Here is a 16,588-nt window from a genome sequence, read left to right as displayed (position 1 = left end):
CATCCCTTGGTACCGTTTAGAATAAAAATTAAGTTTTCAACATCCAGATCTGGATGATCGATTGCTCTTTGGCTTTTCTTTGAGTCTGTTTCTTCTTTCTGTCTCACGTCTGTGCATTTCTCACGTGTATGTTTCCCACCCGCGTGTCCGGCCTCTGTGTAGCGCTTCCTCCTTCAGGGTGCGTGTTGCTGCCCCACGGGTCTCCCCTCAGCCACCAGTCTCCTGGCAGCTTTTCTGCCTCCCCTCCAAGAAAGAGCCTCTCGCTTGCCTGGAGCTGCGTAAATCAGGATGATTAGCTTTGCCTCTCTCCTGGGTATCAGGACGTAGAGGTTCAGTCGGCAGCTCTTCTGTCATCTCCACAGGGTTGTTTCTATCTCACTCTCTCTGACTTGGACATTTACAAAATATATGCCAAGAAATGTTTATGTGGAATTTTATTACCCGTCAGTAAAGTGTATTTTATTCATGTTTCATTGTGCTGTTATACGCATATTGTTATATAAATTCAGGTCTGAGAGTTATCAAAATCATGGTTTAAACAGACTCTAGTTGTGTTAAGTCAGGGCTTGGCAAACTATAGCCTGCAGGTCAAATCCATTCAGCTCCCTGCTTTTGTGTGGCCTGTGAGATAAGAAAAAATGAAAAGGTGAACAATATTTTGTGACATGTGAAAAGGATGTGAAGTCTGAGTTTGGTGTCCATCAATAAAGTTTTATTAGAACACGGCATGGGCGTCCATTTAGTGTCCTGTCTGGCTGCTTTTGCGCTGGAGTAGCACTGAGAAGTTGCCCCAGAAGCCATGCAGCTTCCAGAGCCTGAAGAACGTACTGTCTGGCCTTGTTATTACTTATCTAGTATCTGTTGCTCAGTAACAAATGACCTCAAAACTTAGTGGCTTAACACAGCAAACATTTATAACCTCAGGGTTTCTGTGGATCAGGAATCTGGGCACAGTTTAGCTGAGTCCTGCACGTCAGGGTCCCTCACAGGCTGCAGTCAGAGTGTTGGCTGGGCTCAGTATCTCAGGGCTCACCTGGGAAAGGGTCTGCTTCCAAGCACAGGTGGTTGTTCCCGGATTCCGTTCCTCTGGGTTGTAGGACTGTGAGCCTCAGTTCCTTGTGGTGGGGGCCCCTGCAGCATGGCAGCTTCTTCATCAGAGCATGCAACAGAGAGTCTGCTGGGAAGATGGGACGTTCTGTTACCTGATGATGAACGCACCGTCTTCTCATCTTTCCTGTATATTTGTGGTTATAACAAAGCCTCCAGCTCCAGCTGTATCCGCGAGTATCCACGAGGCTGTGGATACACGGAGAAGAGCGATTGTGGGGATCTCGGGCGCCTCCCCACCGTGTGCCTTTTACAAAAAAGTTCAAAGATCCCTGGTTTAGGTAAAAATGTATTTGTCCTTCCAATGAGTGTTGGAGCCGGGGCAAGGGCACTAGCCAGAGAACCTCACCTCGTTGTTCTTTTTCTTTAATATTTGTTTGTTTGGCTGCACCGAGTCTTGGTTGCTGCACACGGGGCCTTCAGTCTTTATCGTGGAATGCCGGGTCTGTGGTCCGGTGGGGTCTTTTTCTCTTTTCAGTTGTGACATGCGAAGCCTCAGATGCTGCACGTGCAGTCTAGCTCCCTGACCAGGGATGGAGCCGGACCCTGCGCTGAGAGCACCAGGGAAGTCCTGCCTGCGTTATTCTTAATTATCCAGCAGACTTGGCCTCAGAAGATACAGGGTAGGCGGGTCAAGAAAGAACTCCGAAAAAAAAAAAAAGAAAGAACTCCATAACAGGCAGAAGCAAGTGGTGGTGTGGGACGGTCCCCCCAGCGCAGCCAGCTCCGTGGCTCCGTGAAGGCGTGCTCCTGTGGAGTAGTGGGCTGAGGGCCCCCCATGCCAGCCTCTGTGCCCAGTCACCTGTGTCATGTCCTTGAATCCTTACAGCATTGCAGCATGTGCTGTCCTGCAGATGAGGAGCTGCGGGGAGGTGGACTGGGGCTGACTGCAGAGCGACCGGAAGTGGCTTTATGCTCTCTCCAGGGTAGCACTTGGTTCCCTGAGGCTGTATTCTTTCCTGGTGAGGCAGATGCTTATTTCAGGTGAAGGATTAGGAAGGGCTGGCCTATAGACAGCAGTGGGATTGATTTCATTCATCTCTGGAGTGTTCAGTGAGTGATTTTTAACTCCTGAGAGGAAAAGAAATAGAAGGACATGGTTCTTGCCCTAAGAAAACTTACATGTCATTTGGGAAGATATGGAATGATTAGGTGACAGTTGATAATGAGAGACGGTGTTGACTGATGGCGAGTGGTAAGAGGAGTGCTGTGGGGATCCAGGGGCGCGGGGCCTTGGGGTTTGGGAGCATCAGGGGTGCCCTCCTGATGGAGCCGCGGGGTGGCCTGGAGCACGCATGAGGGGCAGGCAGAGCCTGGGGGCTCCGTGGCGTCCTCACCAGCCTGTGGACGGCTGTCTTCGAGCCGTGACCCTGTAAATGAAGTTCGTTTCATCATTCCGAATCTAAAAGGACCTCCACTACAGTTTAAAGCACACATAAGGGGAAAGCAGTGACAGGAATACCCAGCGGTGAACACTGCTGAAGTAGTTCCTGCTCATCATCTTCACCTGAATAATGCTGTGCTCATACTAGAAATACGACTTCCCGTTTTGCAGTTTTTGTGTACATTTATGAGCATCTCTAGTGACAGACTCTTCATAAACATGATTTTGTACTGGCTATGTGTCATACCACTGAATAGATGCTTTACTGTTCCGCTCATGTTGAACAGCGATTTAGAGTGAGTCAAGTGTAGCGAAAAGTTTCTAACTCAGGTAGGCACGTAAGTGATGCTGTCATTTTGGGACCACTGGGGAACCAGAAAGTGAAAGTCAGTGATGACACGGGGAAGACTGAACTTACAGACAGCAAATAGAAATAATCAAGCCATCTTTTGCCTTCTGCAATAACAGTTAAAAAGTTATCTGCAAGCATGGCTCAAGTGGTGAAGAATCAGGTTTGATCCTGGTTTGGGAAGATTCCCCTGGAGGAGAAAATGGCAACCCACTCCAGTATTCTTGCCTGCAAAATCCCATGGACGGAGGGCTACAGCCTATGGGGTCGCAGAATCAGACTTGACTACGCACGTGCGCACTGATAGAGACTGAGGAAGAAAGCTCCTGGTTTAGGAAGTGGAGAACAGTTAGACGTCTGTTGCTTCAGTGAACACTTGTGCAGGACTTGCTATGGGCCAGAGCAGTGCTCTTGGCTCCACAGAATAAAGGAGTAAGACTGCTTTTTGTAAAAAAAGAGAGACAGTGCCTACTCCTGTTGAACTTACATGTTATTTGGGAGAGATAACTAATAGATAAACATGTGATAGTCTGTAAATTCCATGAAGAAAGATAAAGGGAAAGTTAGAGTGTGGGAAAAGCAGCAGTCTTATGGATGGGGGCGATGGGGGCGATGGGGCTGAGCACAAACCACTGTCCTGCCGGCCACTGAGAACTTTTCATTGGGATAGTTCTTTGTTGTCATGTTTTAGTGAACATACGAAACACATATGCAAGCTTCATAGTTTTACTGCTTCCACCACGTTTTATTACGGGAAGTTTCAAATATTTGCTGCAGTGGACACCCACATACTCAGTGCCATGATTCTACCATGAATATTTTACCATCCTTGCTTATTACATCTCTGCCCACCTCTTCCTCCATCACAGGTTTAATTTTAATCTTGATGTCCTCACCCTTTACTCCGTTAATTCTTTGGCTAATTGGTTATGGATTTTTTTTTACCATAGGGGTTTTCAGAAACCTAAACATCCATAATCAGAAGAAATTTTATATTCGTTTATATATTATTATATATTTTAATGTTACTTCATTTGGTGTTTACATGTAATTTCTCTATCCATTCGGAGTTTACAAGGCGAGGCCCTTGCTTTGTTCATCTCCTTCCCAAAAAGCTCATTCCCTGGGACGTGTGTCAAATCATGCCCACCTTTCCTGTGTTGATTCGTCATTTTTTAAAAACAATGTAAGAAAAAAAACCAACGTAACCCTTTTGTATACGCCTATTTTTCAAGTGGTGTCTTCTGTTCACTCGATATGGCTGTTAATTTATTTTACCACCGTTTCATTTTCATAATACATTTTAACATGTAGTTAGGCAAATTCTCACACTATTTTTCAAAATTTTCTTAGCTGTGTTATCACTTATTCTTGCAAATAAATATTAATATTATCCAGACTCTAAAATATCTGGTTGAAATTTTAATTCGTAGGTATATTTTTTCTTTCCTCATTTGAAAAACAAGGATAATAAGAACCTTTTGATAGGATTGTTGCATGGATGAAATGATAATACACTACACCTGAAGTGTTTGACGTGCTGTGTTGATTCAGAGCTGGTTCTGATTTTCCAGAGGGCTCTAAGATTCATTTAGAAGCAAGAGAAAACAGTCCTGGGTTATTAACCAGTTGAGACACCACAGGACCGGTGCCTTCACCAGTCAGGCGGGTGCAGTTCATGTCTCAGGGTAACTTCACAGTAACCACACACCCGATGCTTCATGTCCATCTTGACCTGAGCGTTCCAGGGAAACTGTGTTAGAGGAAGGTAAGTCCGAGGTCACCCCCTCACAGGTGCAGGGTTGAGCCTGCCGTCTCCTCCCTTGCCCGCCCCCGTTTCTGGCCCTCACAGCGTCCCCACCTTGCTGAGGAGCCCGTCCCACTGCACTCCCCGAAGGAGTGGTCCTCCGCCGCCTCCAGGGAGGCCCCCGCTGGCCCCGCTTCTCGCCGGGCGGTTTGCTCCTGCTGCTTCCCAAGCCGCTGTCCTCGCTTGGGAAAAGGGAGGGTTCAGAGCGATGGCTGTGTGTTCTGCGTGTTCCCTCATCAGCTCTGTCTTGGGCAGGAATTCCTGCAGATTTCTACTCGTTTCTTCCCGATCTGATGCCCTTCTCACCCACATCTAGCCTGCTCCTTCCCTGCGTGTGGACCTCCGGCCCACCTGTCTCAGTTGCACACCGTGCTGCTGTTTGTGTGTCCAGACCGCTGCCCTGAAGTGTGCACACGCCTCCTGCTGCTCCTCACAGGCTGGGCATCTCGGTGGAGCCGTGCCTGCCTTCAGGGCTCACTCCCCTCTCACCAACCCTCTTTCCCTGTGAACCCAGCACAGTCAACAAGACTGACCATTCCTTCCCCCAGCACCTGGTATGGAGCAGACTTCCAGTAAACGTGGGTGACTCCAGTATAAGAAGTACTAGTACAGAGTCAGGATCCTCAGAAGGAGTCAGCAAGCTGCTTCCTGCTGCACCTGGTTCACTCATCAGCAGGAAATCTGGAGCCTCGTCCTTCCACATGAGAAACCTGTGGCTGCAGAAAGCAGGGTGGAGAAACGGGCAGGCTAGGCTTGCCTTCCCTGCGGGACAGGCTGCGCACGCCGTGTGTCCTTCGAGGGGACCCTCTCTCATGCTGCAGCCCTGACAGACGGGGTGTCAGGGGATGCTGCTGGGCTTCTTAAATTTTTATTTGGCTGTGTCGGGTCTCAGTTGCAGCTTGCAGGCTCTCTCTGTTGTGGCCAGCGGGCTGGGTCATTGCTCTGCAGCGTGTGGGATCTTACTTCCCCGACCAGAGATCAAACCTGCACCCCTGCGTTAAGAGCACCCCTAACCACTGGACCCCAGGAATCCCTCTGCTGTGCTCTGCTTGCTCGTGTTTTGCTTGTTCTTTCAGCAGTGATTTAGGTTCCCAGGTTGGAGTGTTAGGTGTAGAGCGAGCTTTGAAATGAACAACGCTGCTGGAATGCTTAGTTGGAAGTGACCGTCTCCCCGTCACTCCCTGAGCCCAGTGCTGCAGGCCGCCTGTTTCTTGGGGCTCCTTAGGTGAGGGAGGGGGCAGGGAGGAGCTCGCATCTGTCTGGCTTCTGCTTCGTTCCGGGGCTGCACCAAGCACCATGCACCAGGTCCATGCTCGTGTCAGCAGTGATGCCCGTTTTAGGCAGGTCCTGCTGTTGAGAAAACAGTTGTGGAAGCTCTGGTATGAGAACATTGATGAACTTTTCTAAGGTCACACGGCCAGTGTTACCTTGAACCTGATCCAGATGGGCTCCAGAATTCCTGCTCGTATCACACTGTAGCTGTCTCTTAATTATCTTTTTGTTCCAAAACAGTGTTACTATTCTGATGCACAACAGGGGATCTTTTTCCAGCCCAAATAATTGAGAAACTGTTCATCTCCACATGTACTGTGTTAAGCTTCCTAATTTCCATCAACCCCTTCCATTATATTTTTCTCATTTAACTGTTGTTCCAGCTCTTAAGAGGGACAGAGGTACATTAGGATTGAATTGGTTTCTTCTGTGACCTTAGAAGAATTTAGAATATGATCATGTTAATTTTTTACTTGGCTGTACTGTCGGTAACGAGCAGAGCCCGCTCTGTCCTGGAGCACCATGTGCCTTCCAGGGCTCCCTGGTCTGTTTCATCGTCGCTGATCAGGAGGAGGACGTTCTCGTCCGTGACGAGCCCCCAGCTCTGATGCCCTTTTCAGACACCAAGGCCGAGCCTCCTCCAGGTGGCTCTGCTCCCTGTCTGGGGCTCCTGCCCTCCGCATCCCGCTGGCACCTTCTGTTCACTGGCACACGGGGCAGGGGAAGCGAGACGGGGTAGTTGGGGTTTCACTCGTCCTTGCAAACCTGAGTGCCGATTTTCTCTTCTCTGAAATTTATTAAAGTTGTTTCCATTGTGAAAGCTTTCATCATAGAGTCTAGTCCATAGATAGGAGATCTAACTCAATTCCAAGCCTTTTTTATTTTCCCCCAATTAAATATTTGAATAGTAGTTTCCCATTATGGACTTACTTTGTGGCTCAGACGGTAAAGAATCTGCCTACATTGCAGGAGACCCAGATTCAATCCCTGAATCGGGAAGATCCCCTGGAGAACAAATTGGCTACCCACTTCCATCTTCTTGCCTGGAGATTCCATGGACAGAGGAGCCTGGTGGGCTGCAGTCCACGGGGTCCCAAAGAGTCGGACACGACTGAGCAATTAACACTTCCCATTAGGATTGACATACTGGAAATAATCCAGTACTTTTTGTTTCTGCTATTTTGAGTTTCAGAAATTTGATTTCATAGTATCTCAATTTAAATATTTTATCTCCATTTTTCACATATAGTTGAATTTCAGAGTGTGTCACACCATAATTGTTTCTGCAAAGAATATGGTCACTATAACTTCACCCTCTGTTTATTTTAACAGCAAGTTTTATCTGCCTACAGGAGAATATTAAAGAGCGAGCCTCCGTATCCCCAGGAAATGAGTGCTGTAGCCAAAGACCTGATCCAGCGTCTCCTGATGAAAGATCCCAAGAAAAGACTGGGATGTGGTCCACGAGACGCAGATGAAATCAAAGAACACCCCTTTTTTCAGGTGAAACACACTGAGCAGATGGTGTTCTGTGCCCTGCTGTTTTCAGGGTGCTTGGCGTTCTTGGTGAAATGAGCGAACATGGGCATTTCAGAGCCATTTTCTCTCCGCTTCCATGGTGTTATCCCTTTTTCAAATGACAGAACCCTTTAAGAAGGATTAGAATTCTACTTGTAAGGATCTCTGTAGTCTTTTTTTCTCTTTAAATGAAGTGAAAATGGGAAGGATCCTATTAACAATTGTTTTTCTATATATTAATTGATTAGAGTTTCTAAGTATTGGTTTCCATTTGTGATCTGGAAATGTAGGCATATAGACTGAGGAGGCTTGTACTGAATTTTTTAGGCTCACTTCATGAGCTGTCACTGCCACTGTGTTATGCTTTTTAGATAGTCATTTCATCTCTTCTTTCCCAGGAGAAATCTTAGGCAATTCAAAATCGGCCTCCTTCTCAGTTGAATATCTATAATATGTGAAGAATTATTCATTAATTTTCACTGTACTTGAGACGGTGCTTTTCTTGTTCTGCAAAAGCCTAATGAGACCATCTGCAGAGCACCAACATGTCTGCTAACCTCAGTTTGCTCAGTGTAGGAAAAAAAATAACCGTAGTTTTCGATAACTGCGAAAAAATAGACTGAGTTGGCTAGTTATTGCAATCTAAATAGTCAATCTGAAATATAATGACCTGGATTTCTAAAACTCTGAGTTTATGACTTTTAAATAATTTAATAGTATCAAGAAACATGACCTAAATATTTATGTCTAGAGGGACCATCAGTTTTATTTTGCAAACTGATCTTTCACATTATCACGAAAATGAATGAAAATATCATACCAAAACAAAGAAAAAACTACTGTAGAGTAAGCTTTCATGCTTAATAGAGAAAAACAGGTAGTAATTGAAAATAAGAATCTTAGATGCGAAAAAAAGGACACATTTATTTCAGTTTTAGCCATTTTAAAAAGTATTACTGTACTTCTTATAGAGGTTCAGTAGCATAGTGAGAAATACATTTAGAATAAAATTCTCAGTATGTACATTTCTTAGATTAAAAGGTTAACATTTGAACAAACTATTTCAGATATCTTGTTCAGAAATTTGGCTCCAAAATTAACAACAAACTGTGGAAAATTCTTAAAGAGATGGAAATACCAGACCACCTTACCTGCCTCCTGAGAAATCTGTATGCAGGTCAAGAAGCATAGATAGAACCAGCCATAGAACAATGGACTTGTTCAAAATTTGGAAAGGAGTACGTCAAGACTGTATATTGTCACCCTGCTTGTTTAACTTCTATGCAGAGTACATCATGCAAAATGCTTGGCTGGGTAAAGCTCAAGCTGGAATCAAGATTTCCCGGAAAAATATCAACAATCTCAGAAATGCAGATGATACAACCTTATGACAGAAAGCAAAGAGGAACTAAAGATGAAGGTGAAAGAGGAGAGTGAAAAAACTGGCTTAAAACTCAACATTAAAAAAAATAAGATCATGGCATCCAGTCCCATCACTTCATGGCAAATAGATGGGGAAACAATGGAAACAGTATTTTCTTGGGCTCCAAAATCACTGCAGACGGTGACTGCAGCCAGGAAATAAAAAGACGCTTGCTCCTTGGAAGAAAAGCTGTGACCAACCTAGACAGCATATTAAAAAGCAGAGATATCACTTTGCCAGCAAAGGTCCATCTTGTCAAAGCTATGGTTTTTCCAGTGGTCACATATGGATGTGAGAGTTGGACCATGAAGAAGGCTGAGTGCTGCACAATTGATGCTTTTGAACTGTGGTGTTGGAGAAGACTTTTGGGAGTCCCCTGGACTGCAAGGAGATCCAACCAGTCCATCCTAAAGGAAATCAACCCTGAAAATTCATTGGAAGGACTGATACTGAAGCTCCTATACTTTGGCCACCTGATGCGAAGAATCGACTCATTGGAAAAAACCCTGATGCTGGGAAAGATTGAAGACAGGAGGAGAAGGGGATGACAGAGGATGAGATGGTTGGATGGCATCACCGACTCGATAGACCTGAATTTGAGCAAACTCCAGGAGATAGTGAAGGACATGGAAGCCTGGTGTGCTGTGGTACCTGGGGTCGTGAAGAGTCAGACACAACTGAGCCACTGAACAACAACTCAAGTGAAATAGCCCAAATCATATTTTCCTGGAATCTTTTCCTCCACAGTTCCCTGTACTTATGAATATTGCAATATAGCTTTCATATTCGAGCAATTTTCTATAGCTTAGAATAGTAATTTTAGGTTATTTAATTGCCTTGACTTTGTAAATGACAGGGACACTTCTGCTGCTGCTGCTGCTGCTAAGTCGCTTCAGTCGTGTCTGACTCTGTGCAACCCCATAGACAGTAGCCCACCAGGCTCCCCCGTCCCTGGGATTCTCCAGGCAAGAACACTGGGGTGGGTTGCTGTTTCCTTCTCCAATGCATGAAAGTGAAAAGTGAAAGTGAAGTCGCTCAGTTGTGTCTGACCCTTAGTAGCCTACCAGGCTCCTCCGTCCATGGGAGTTTCCAGGCAAGAGTACTGGAGTGGGGTGCCATTTCCTTCTCCAAGGGACACTTCAGGAGAGACCAAAATTCTACTTGCAAAGACCCAAATGGAGTGGAGGTGGAGAGGATTGTAATAGTATTCAACTTTCTACATACTAAATGTTGTCCTGCTGACAACAGATGTCTTTAAGTTACCCCTTTACTCGAGAAGTTCCTCTTAATACGTGTACGGTAGCCAAGCACAAATCATATGCTCGTAATGGAGGACACCACAGCTGCAGAGAGGGGAGAGCACAAACTAGCAAGTCAAGAAACTGGCCCTTCCACTAGCGAATGTTTCAGTGAAAAGGATTGCTGTGATTCCCAGGCTTCAGTTTCCATCTGGATCAAATAAAGAGGATGAGCTAAATGACCTTTAAGACCTGTTCCAGCTGAAAAGTTTGAAGATCTGTAATTTAGTGATCGTACCTCCATCGCCTCCACAAGAGGGCACAATAAAAACATTTTATGTTGATTTTACTTACTGAATGTCATCAACGAAGTGCAAGTTTCATGTTTTACCGTCTCCGAAATCAGTATGCAGCTTACAATGGGCAGAATTTTGCTATTCTAATTGGTCACACTTTTTCTTTCTTAATGGTATGTAAAGTAAGTGTGTATCTTACTATCAAGGATGGCATCTTAGATTATAGGAGAAATATATTGATATTATATATTTGTAATATCAAATACATTGATACTATATATATACATACTGTAGGATTCAGTTCAATAAGTATTATCAGAGACTGTTTTAAGTGACAGAAGGAGAACAACAAAAAAGAACAGAGGGTTGAATTTGGATCATATAAGAGAGCAGTGTATCAGACAGTGACTGACATAGGTGGGAAGGAGGCCTGGATTATGCCCTGGGGGAGAGAAGAGGCCATGTTGAAACCCTTGAATACAGTTGAATGAGAAAAGAATGGTTACATCAGTTAGACTTATAGATATAAACCAATGCATGAATTACAGTTTATTATCTAATCTGTCTAGATGGCCACAAGGAAAGCTAGTTAACACTGCCTCTTGAAAATAGGGCTGTTCCTTTAGAGTTAATAGTCATATCCATTTTAAAAGCCCTTTATTACAGGCTAGGTTTGGTTTTGGTTTGGCTTAAACGCCTTTCTCGGGGCACCTGACAGTAACTCTTGATGTCCACTGGGTGAACTGGGGTGTGCTGGTGCCCCCTAGTGGCCAGGATGAGACCCCGCGGCAGTGGGATGGAAAGCAGTCTCACCTTCCAGTCCCGGCGTCGGGTGGAGCTATAAACTGCAGTCAAAAAACAACTGAGCTAGTCAGTATCAGATCTGAATCAGTCAGCCTTGAGACGTCCAAATGCTTTATAACGATAATATAATAATTTTCACAAACTGATCACATGTATGAAACCGCCCCCCCCCCCAAAAAAATATGCTCCTGTTTGTAAAGAAGAAGTTGTTTTTAATTGTTGGTTGGAAATATGTGCTTTTCTCTCTCTTGCTCCATGAAAATTACCTACCTTTGTTATTTTTCAAAAATGTATTTCAACTTTGTTGATTTCTACTTTGTACCAATTTTCTTTCTGTTTTAGAAAATAAACTGGGATGATTTAGCTGCCAAGAAAGTGCCCGCACCTTTTAAGCCAGTCATCCGAGATGAATTAGATGTGAGTAACTTTGCAGAAGAATTCACAGAAATGGACCCCACCTACTCTCCTGCAGCTCTACCCCAGAGCTCCGAGAGGCTGTTCCAGGTAATCCCGAAGGGTGCACCGTGTTGCTTGGCCACAGGTGCTTTCAAAGAAAAGATTGATTTTCTCATATGAAATCTTTTTGGCATCTTGAAAAACAGGACTCTCTAATTTCTTTAAAATGATTAAATACAGAGATATGACAAATCGTTAACTGAAGCTTGTGGTTTGTTAAATAGCAGACATTATTTACGTGTTTTATTTTTTAAGAGTTCTCTTTATATATTTAATTCTTTTTGGCTGCACTGCACAGCATGTGGGATCTTAATTCTCTTAACTGGACCACTGAAGAAATCTCTGTGTGTTTATTTTTTATGTAAATAACTGTTAGAGGTAACACCTGTTTTATTTCTGTTCAGGCTCTTTTGTAGAAAATGCAGTACTTTACCTCTGTTCAAACAAAGTATTCTTAATATTGTATAAATAGTGTTATCTGATTTTTTTTATCTCCAGTGAATAATCTGAACTGTTTCCCAACTCTTACAAAAGATTTAGAAAGGATTTTATACTTAGTTTTCTCAGACTTCTCAGACTTAAGATAAAATATTCCTACTATTAAATGGCATTGTAGCTTCATCTCTTTGACTCCCAGAAGCATCCCAATAGTAAGGTTTAACTGTCTCTGGACATAGGCTTGCCCTTGGCTGGGCGCATAGCAGATGGAAGAAATGTTTCTTGAGTGTTCTCGTTTGAACAAATCATCGTCCATGATTATACACATGGTCCCCAGTTTACAGTGGTTCAACTTAGGATTCTTTGACTTCATGGTGGTGCAAGTGATCCACATTAGATACAAAGCACACTTTGAACTTTGCTCTTTCCTGGAATGAGGGTGCGCAGTGTGATCCGTTCTCAGTGCTGGGGGCTGCGGTGAGCCCTGGTTCACAGGCAGCCACATGGGCCTGCAGCGACCAGCGAGTGCAGCCAGTGTCCACTGACACAGCGCCCTGAGACCAGCCGGTGCAGCCAGTGTCGAGTGACACAGCCCCCTGAGACCAGCCAGTGTCGAGTGACACAGCGCCCTGTGAGCAGCGAGTACAGTCAGCGTCCAGTGACACAGCGCCCTGAGACCAGCCAGTGCAGTCGCTCTGGACACACAGTGTTGTGTTTCACACTCAGCGCAGCAGTCAGTAACTGACATGAGACAGGTAGCAGTTACTGCAAAGCAGACTTCGTGTTCGATGATTTTACCCAACTAGGTTACGTGAGTGTTCTGAGCACAGCTAAAGTAGGCCAGCCTAAGCTGTAATGTTAGGTAGGTTATGTGTGTCAAATGCATTTTCAACTTGTAATATTTAAATGTATGGGGAGTTCATCAGGACAGAACCCCAGTGTGAGTCGTAGAGGTCTGTACCACTTTTGCTTCAGCACATCGTTCTGCCGTTCGATTTTATTGCTTTTCAATTTCAGGTGGCTTCCCCGGTGGCTCAGCAGGTAAAGAATCCGCCTGCAGTCCAGGAGATACAGGAGATGGGGGTTCCATCCCTGGGTCAGGAGGGTCCCCTGGAAAAGGAATGGCAACCCATTCCAATATTCTTGCCTGAAGAATTCCATGGACAGAGGAGCCAATTGCTGACTTAGAAGCTGACTGGAATGAAACTTGCTGTTTTGCTAGTTTGGAAACCAGTAGCATTTCAATCACAATTAGTTCCTTAACTATACTTTTTTGAGAAGTTAGTTGTGTTTAGAAGCAAATTTTTATCAGCAGTGCAAAATAATTATAGCTATAAGGAAGAAGTATTCTCCTGCCTTTCATTTTGATCGGTTGAATTCTACCAGAAGATGGCATTATCACCTTCTGAAAAGCATTATTCTATTGATTTGAAATGACCTTGTGTTTTGGATTGCAAATAAAGTAGAACTAGATTTGTCTTAACAAAAATCTGAACATTTTCCATTGGCCGTGCCACGTGGCATGTGGGACCTTAGTTCCTCAGCCAGTGATGGAACCCGCAGCCTCGGCACTGAGAGCATCGAGTCAAAGGAGAGAAAACGGTGACTTACTTTGTTTACTTTTCTTTTCTTTTAAGGGCTATTCCTTTGTTGCCCCTTCCATTCTCTTCAAGCGCAACGCAGCCGTCATGGACCCTCTTCAGCTTCACATGGGAGTTGACCGCCCCGGGGTGACGCATGTTGCGAGGAGCGCGATGCTGAAGGTACGCCACGCGGTGGTCACGTGACCTGCTCGAGGTTTAAATACCAGCGCTAGTTGCCTTTCTCAAGTCCCGTAAATGGAATGGACTTTCCATTTGACTCAAACCTAATTTTGAAAAGTGAATAGATGGAAATAGCGATATTTGCCCCAGAAAATTACCAACATGCATTTGAAGGAGCTCCTGTTTTACAGCAGTAGAAAATGGTGCATTTAAGTAAGTGATAGAGATGTTAGACACGAGCTAATGATGAATTTTTAAAGATTATAAACGTAGTCCAGTCCTGCTTATTAACATTCATAACGTTCTGTTACTCAGGAATTTTATCTGTCCCTGTGTATGACTGACGTTTTCTTAACTTAAATGATGTTGGTTTCTCATCAGGACTCTCCATTCTATCAGCACTATGACCTGGATCTGAAGGACACGCCACTGGGAGAAGGAAGCTTTTCAATCTGTCGAAAGTGCATACACAAAAAAAGTAACCAAGCATTTGCAGTCAAAATAATCAGCAAAAGGTGTGCCCTTTCCTCATATATTTGTTCTAGTCGGTGGATTCTCTAAGATCTTTATTGAAAAGGAAAGTAACAGTATGTTGTAAGGTTTTTAACCAAGGCTTTAGCCATTCAGCTCATCAGTTGATCTATTATACTTCTAGCTCTGAGACAGTAATCCACTTTAGACATAAATCATAGTGTGATATGCTTTTGAGGTTATTACGAGAAGACTTTCTTGTGGCGGTGTTAAACAGACTTGCTTAGTGAGTTCAGCAGCTGTTGCCATTCCTATTAAGTGTTATATTTGAAATATTTCTCCTGAAATTATTAACATTTAGCAGTCCACAGGTAGCTTTAAGAACTAGTTGTTTTGGTAACTGACTGTTACCTCCATGATGGTTTATTCTTACGACCAAATTGTCGGGCATATAGGGCATCCATTTCTTCATATGATTAAGCACTTTCCTGACTCGGAAATAATCATTTTTCTCAAGAATAATGCTTTACTTGTTCTGGTGGGTATATGACTCACTGCTTTCATGAAAGCCTCCTTCTAATACTTTGACACTCACATTCTGAATGTGGTGTAAATAACAAAATTAGGGCTGGGGCTGTACTTCCAAAAGCTTGGTGAACAGGAGTGTGGACACTGACCGCTTCATCTTTCAGGATGGAAGCCAGCACTCAGAAAGAGGTAACAGCGCTGAGACTCTGCGAAGGACATCCCAATATTGTGAAATTACATGAGGTTTTTCACGATCAGGTATTCCGCCTTTTTTCTTTACTCTGCATACTAACTCATATGCAAGGGTCTACTTTTCACCAGTTTTGTCAGTACTTCTGGCGCAGAGTCAGGGATATGGGACGTGACGCAGCCACTCGAGAGGTGAAAACCCCCTCCGCTCACACTCACCCACCCCAGTCAGCGCCTCCTCCGCTTCTCTCACTCAGTCGTGGCCATGCGGGGCGTGGACAGAGGGTGTGGGAGGGGGCGTGGAAGCATCGCCCCCTGCGCTCCCTGCGGTCTGGCTGCCACCCCCAGCTCGTCCCTGCCTGCCTCTCAGAGCTCAGTTACATTCGCCTTCAGCCAGATGCTGTGAAGCCTCACTGTTGTCGTTTTTGCTTAGTTGCTAAGTTGTGTCTGACTCTTTTGTGACCCCGTGGATTGTGGCCTCTCTGTCCGTGGAGTTTCCCAGGCACGGATACTGGAGCGGGTAGCCATGCCCTTCTCCAGGGGATCTTCCTGACGCGGGGACCAAACCCGGAACAGAAGAGCAAGGACGCCCCCCCTTCCCTCTTCTCATTCCAGGGGCTCACACTCCCCACTGCTGTCCCCTCGCCAGTCCCGCTTTCCGTCAGGACGCTCACTCAGGGCTGTCACTTTGGACACGGGAGGGATGCTGCTGTGCCAGGTCCATGCCTCCTCCTCCGCAGACGTCACTCCGCAGTCATCTCTCCTCCGGGAGTGGGCAGGGTGGCACAGTTGCACACAAGATGGCATGCCAGGCAGCAGAGCCAAAACCAGCCCTGGGTGTGGTTGGCCCCGACTTTACCAATGAAGAAACTGAGGTTCAGAAGGGTCATGAGCGTTTTCCCACCGGGGGGAAAAACAAAGAATCATGAGACTTATCCAACCAAAGTCACATAGCAAGTCAGTGAAAATCCCGCTGGAGAGCTGGTCTCTGGTTCCGGGCTCCCTCAAATGTGCTGCTCGGACGTGCACGTTGGAGGGAAGCTGTGGCCCAGCTCTCTGCCACACTGAACTCCCCAGAGCGCCAAGGGCTCGCAGGACCCGCGGCAGGGAGACCAGTGGCGGAGGAGCAGCGTGACTGCGATAGCTGCTGCTTGTTACCATGTACCTTGCCTGGTCCAGACATCATAGCTCTCATTCTAAATGCATTGTCTTATTCAGTCCTTACTATGACTCTGAAGTGGGAAAAGCAAAACTCACAGAAATTAAGTAATCGGGCTTTCCCATCTCTGAGTGGTACTTCTGAACCTACACAGTCCAGCTTCAAAGCACGCTTTTGATTACCATGTCCCGTTGCCTCGGGGGAGGCAGACCCACCATCTGGTTTTCATGTCAGGTGAGTGAGCACCCACAAAACGACACTGTCTACCTGCTGCCTGGTGCTTCTAATCAGAAAAGGAAGACCTCTGAATCAAGGGGTGCGGGAGCTGGTCTCCCTGCTCCTTCGCAGCCTCCACCTCTTTGGGGTACTCAGCCGCAGTGCAGGAG

General features: G+C 45.4%; 1 protein-coding gene across 9 annotated transcripts in view; it reads left to right on the top strand.

The window, feature by feature from the left end:
- Positions 1-16,588, top strand: part of RPS6KA5 (ribosomal protein S6 kinase A5) — a 196,289-nt gene that overhangs the window by 162,153 nt on the left and 17,548 nt on the right. For all 9 annotated transcript variants that reach the window (XM_019969394.2, XM_070798031.1, XM_070798030.1 and 6 more), the window contains 5 exons: positions 7,272-7,422; positions 11,541-11,702; positions 13,730-13,855; positions 14,237-14,370; positions 15,019-15,112. In XM_019969394.2, the coding sequence (XP_019824953.2) occupies positions 7,272-7,422; positions 11,541-11,702; positions 13,730-13,855; positions 14,237-14,370; positions 15,019-15,112 (667 nt within the window). The remainder of the gene's footprint in view (positions 1-7,271; positions 7,423-11,540; positions 11,703-13,729; positions 13,856-14,236; positions 14,371-15,018; positions 15,113-16,588) is intronic.

This window comes from Bos indicus, chromosome 10 (genome assembly GCF_029378745.1).
Source record: "Bos indicus isolate NIAB-ARS_2022 breed Sahiwal x Tharparkar chromosome 10, NIAB-ARS_B.indTharparkar_mat_pri_1.0, whole genome shotgun sequence".
Classification (NCBI taxonomy): Eukaryota; Metazoa; Chordata; class Mammalia; order Artiodactyla; family Bovidae; genus Bos; species Bos indicus.
Note: the sequence above shows the minus strand (reverse complement) of the source record. Positions and strands in the feature narration are given on the sequence as shown.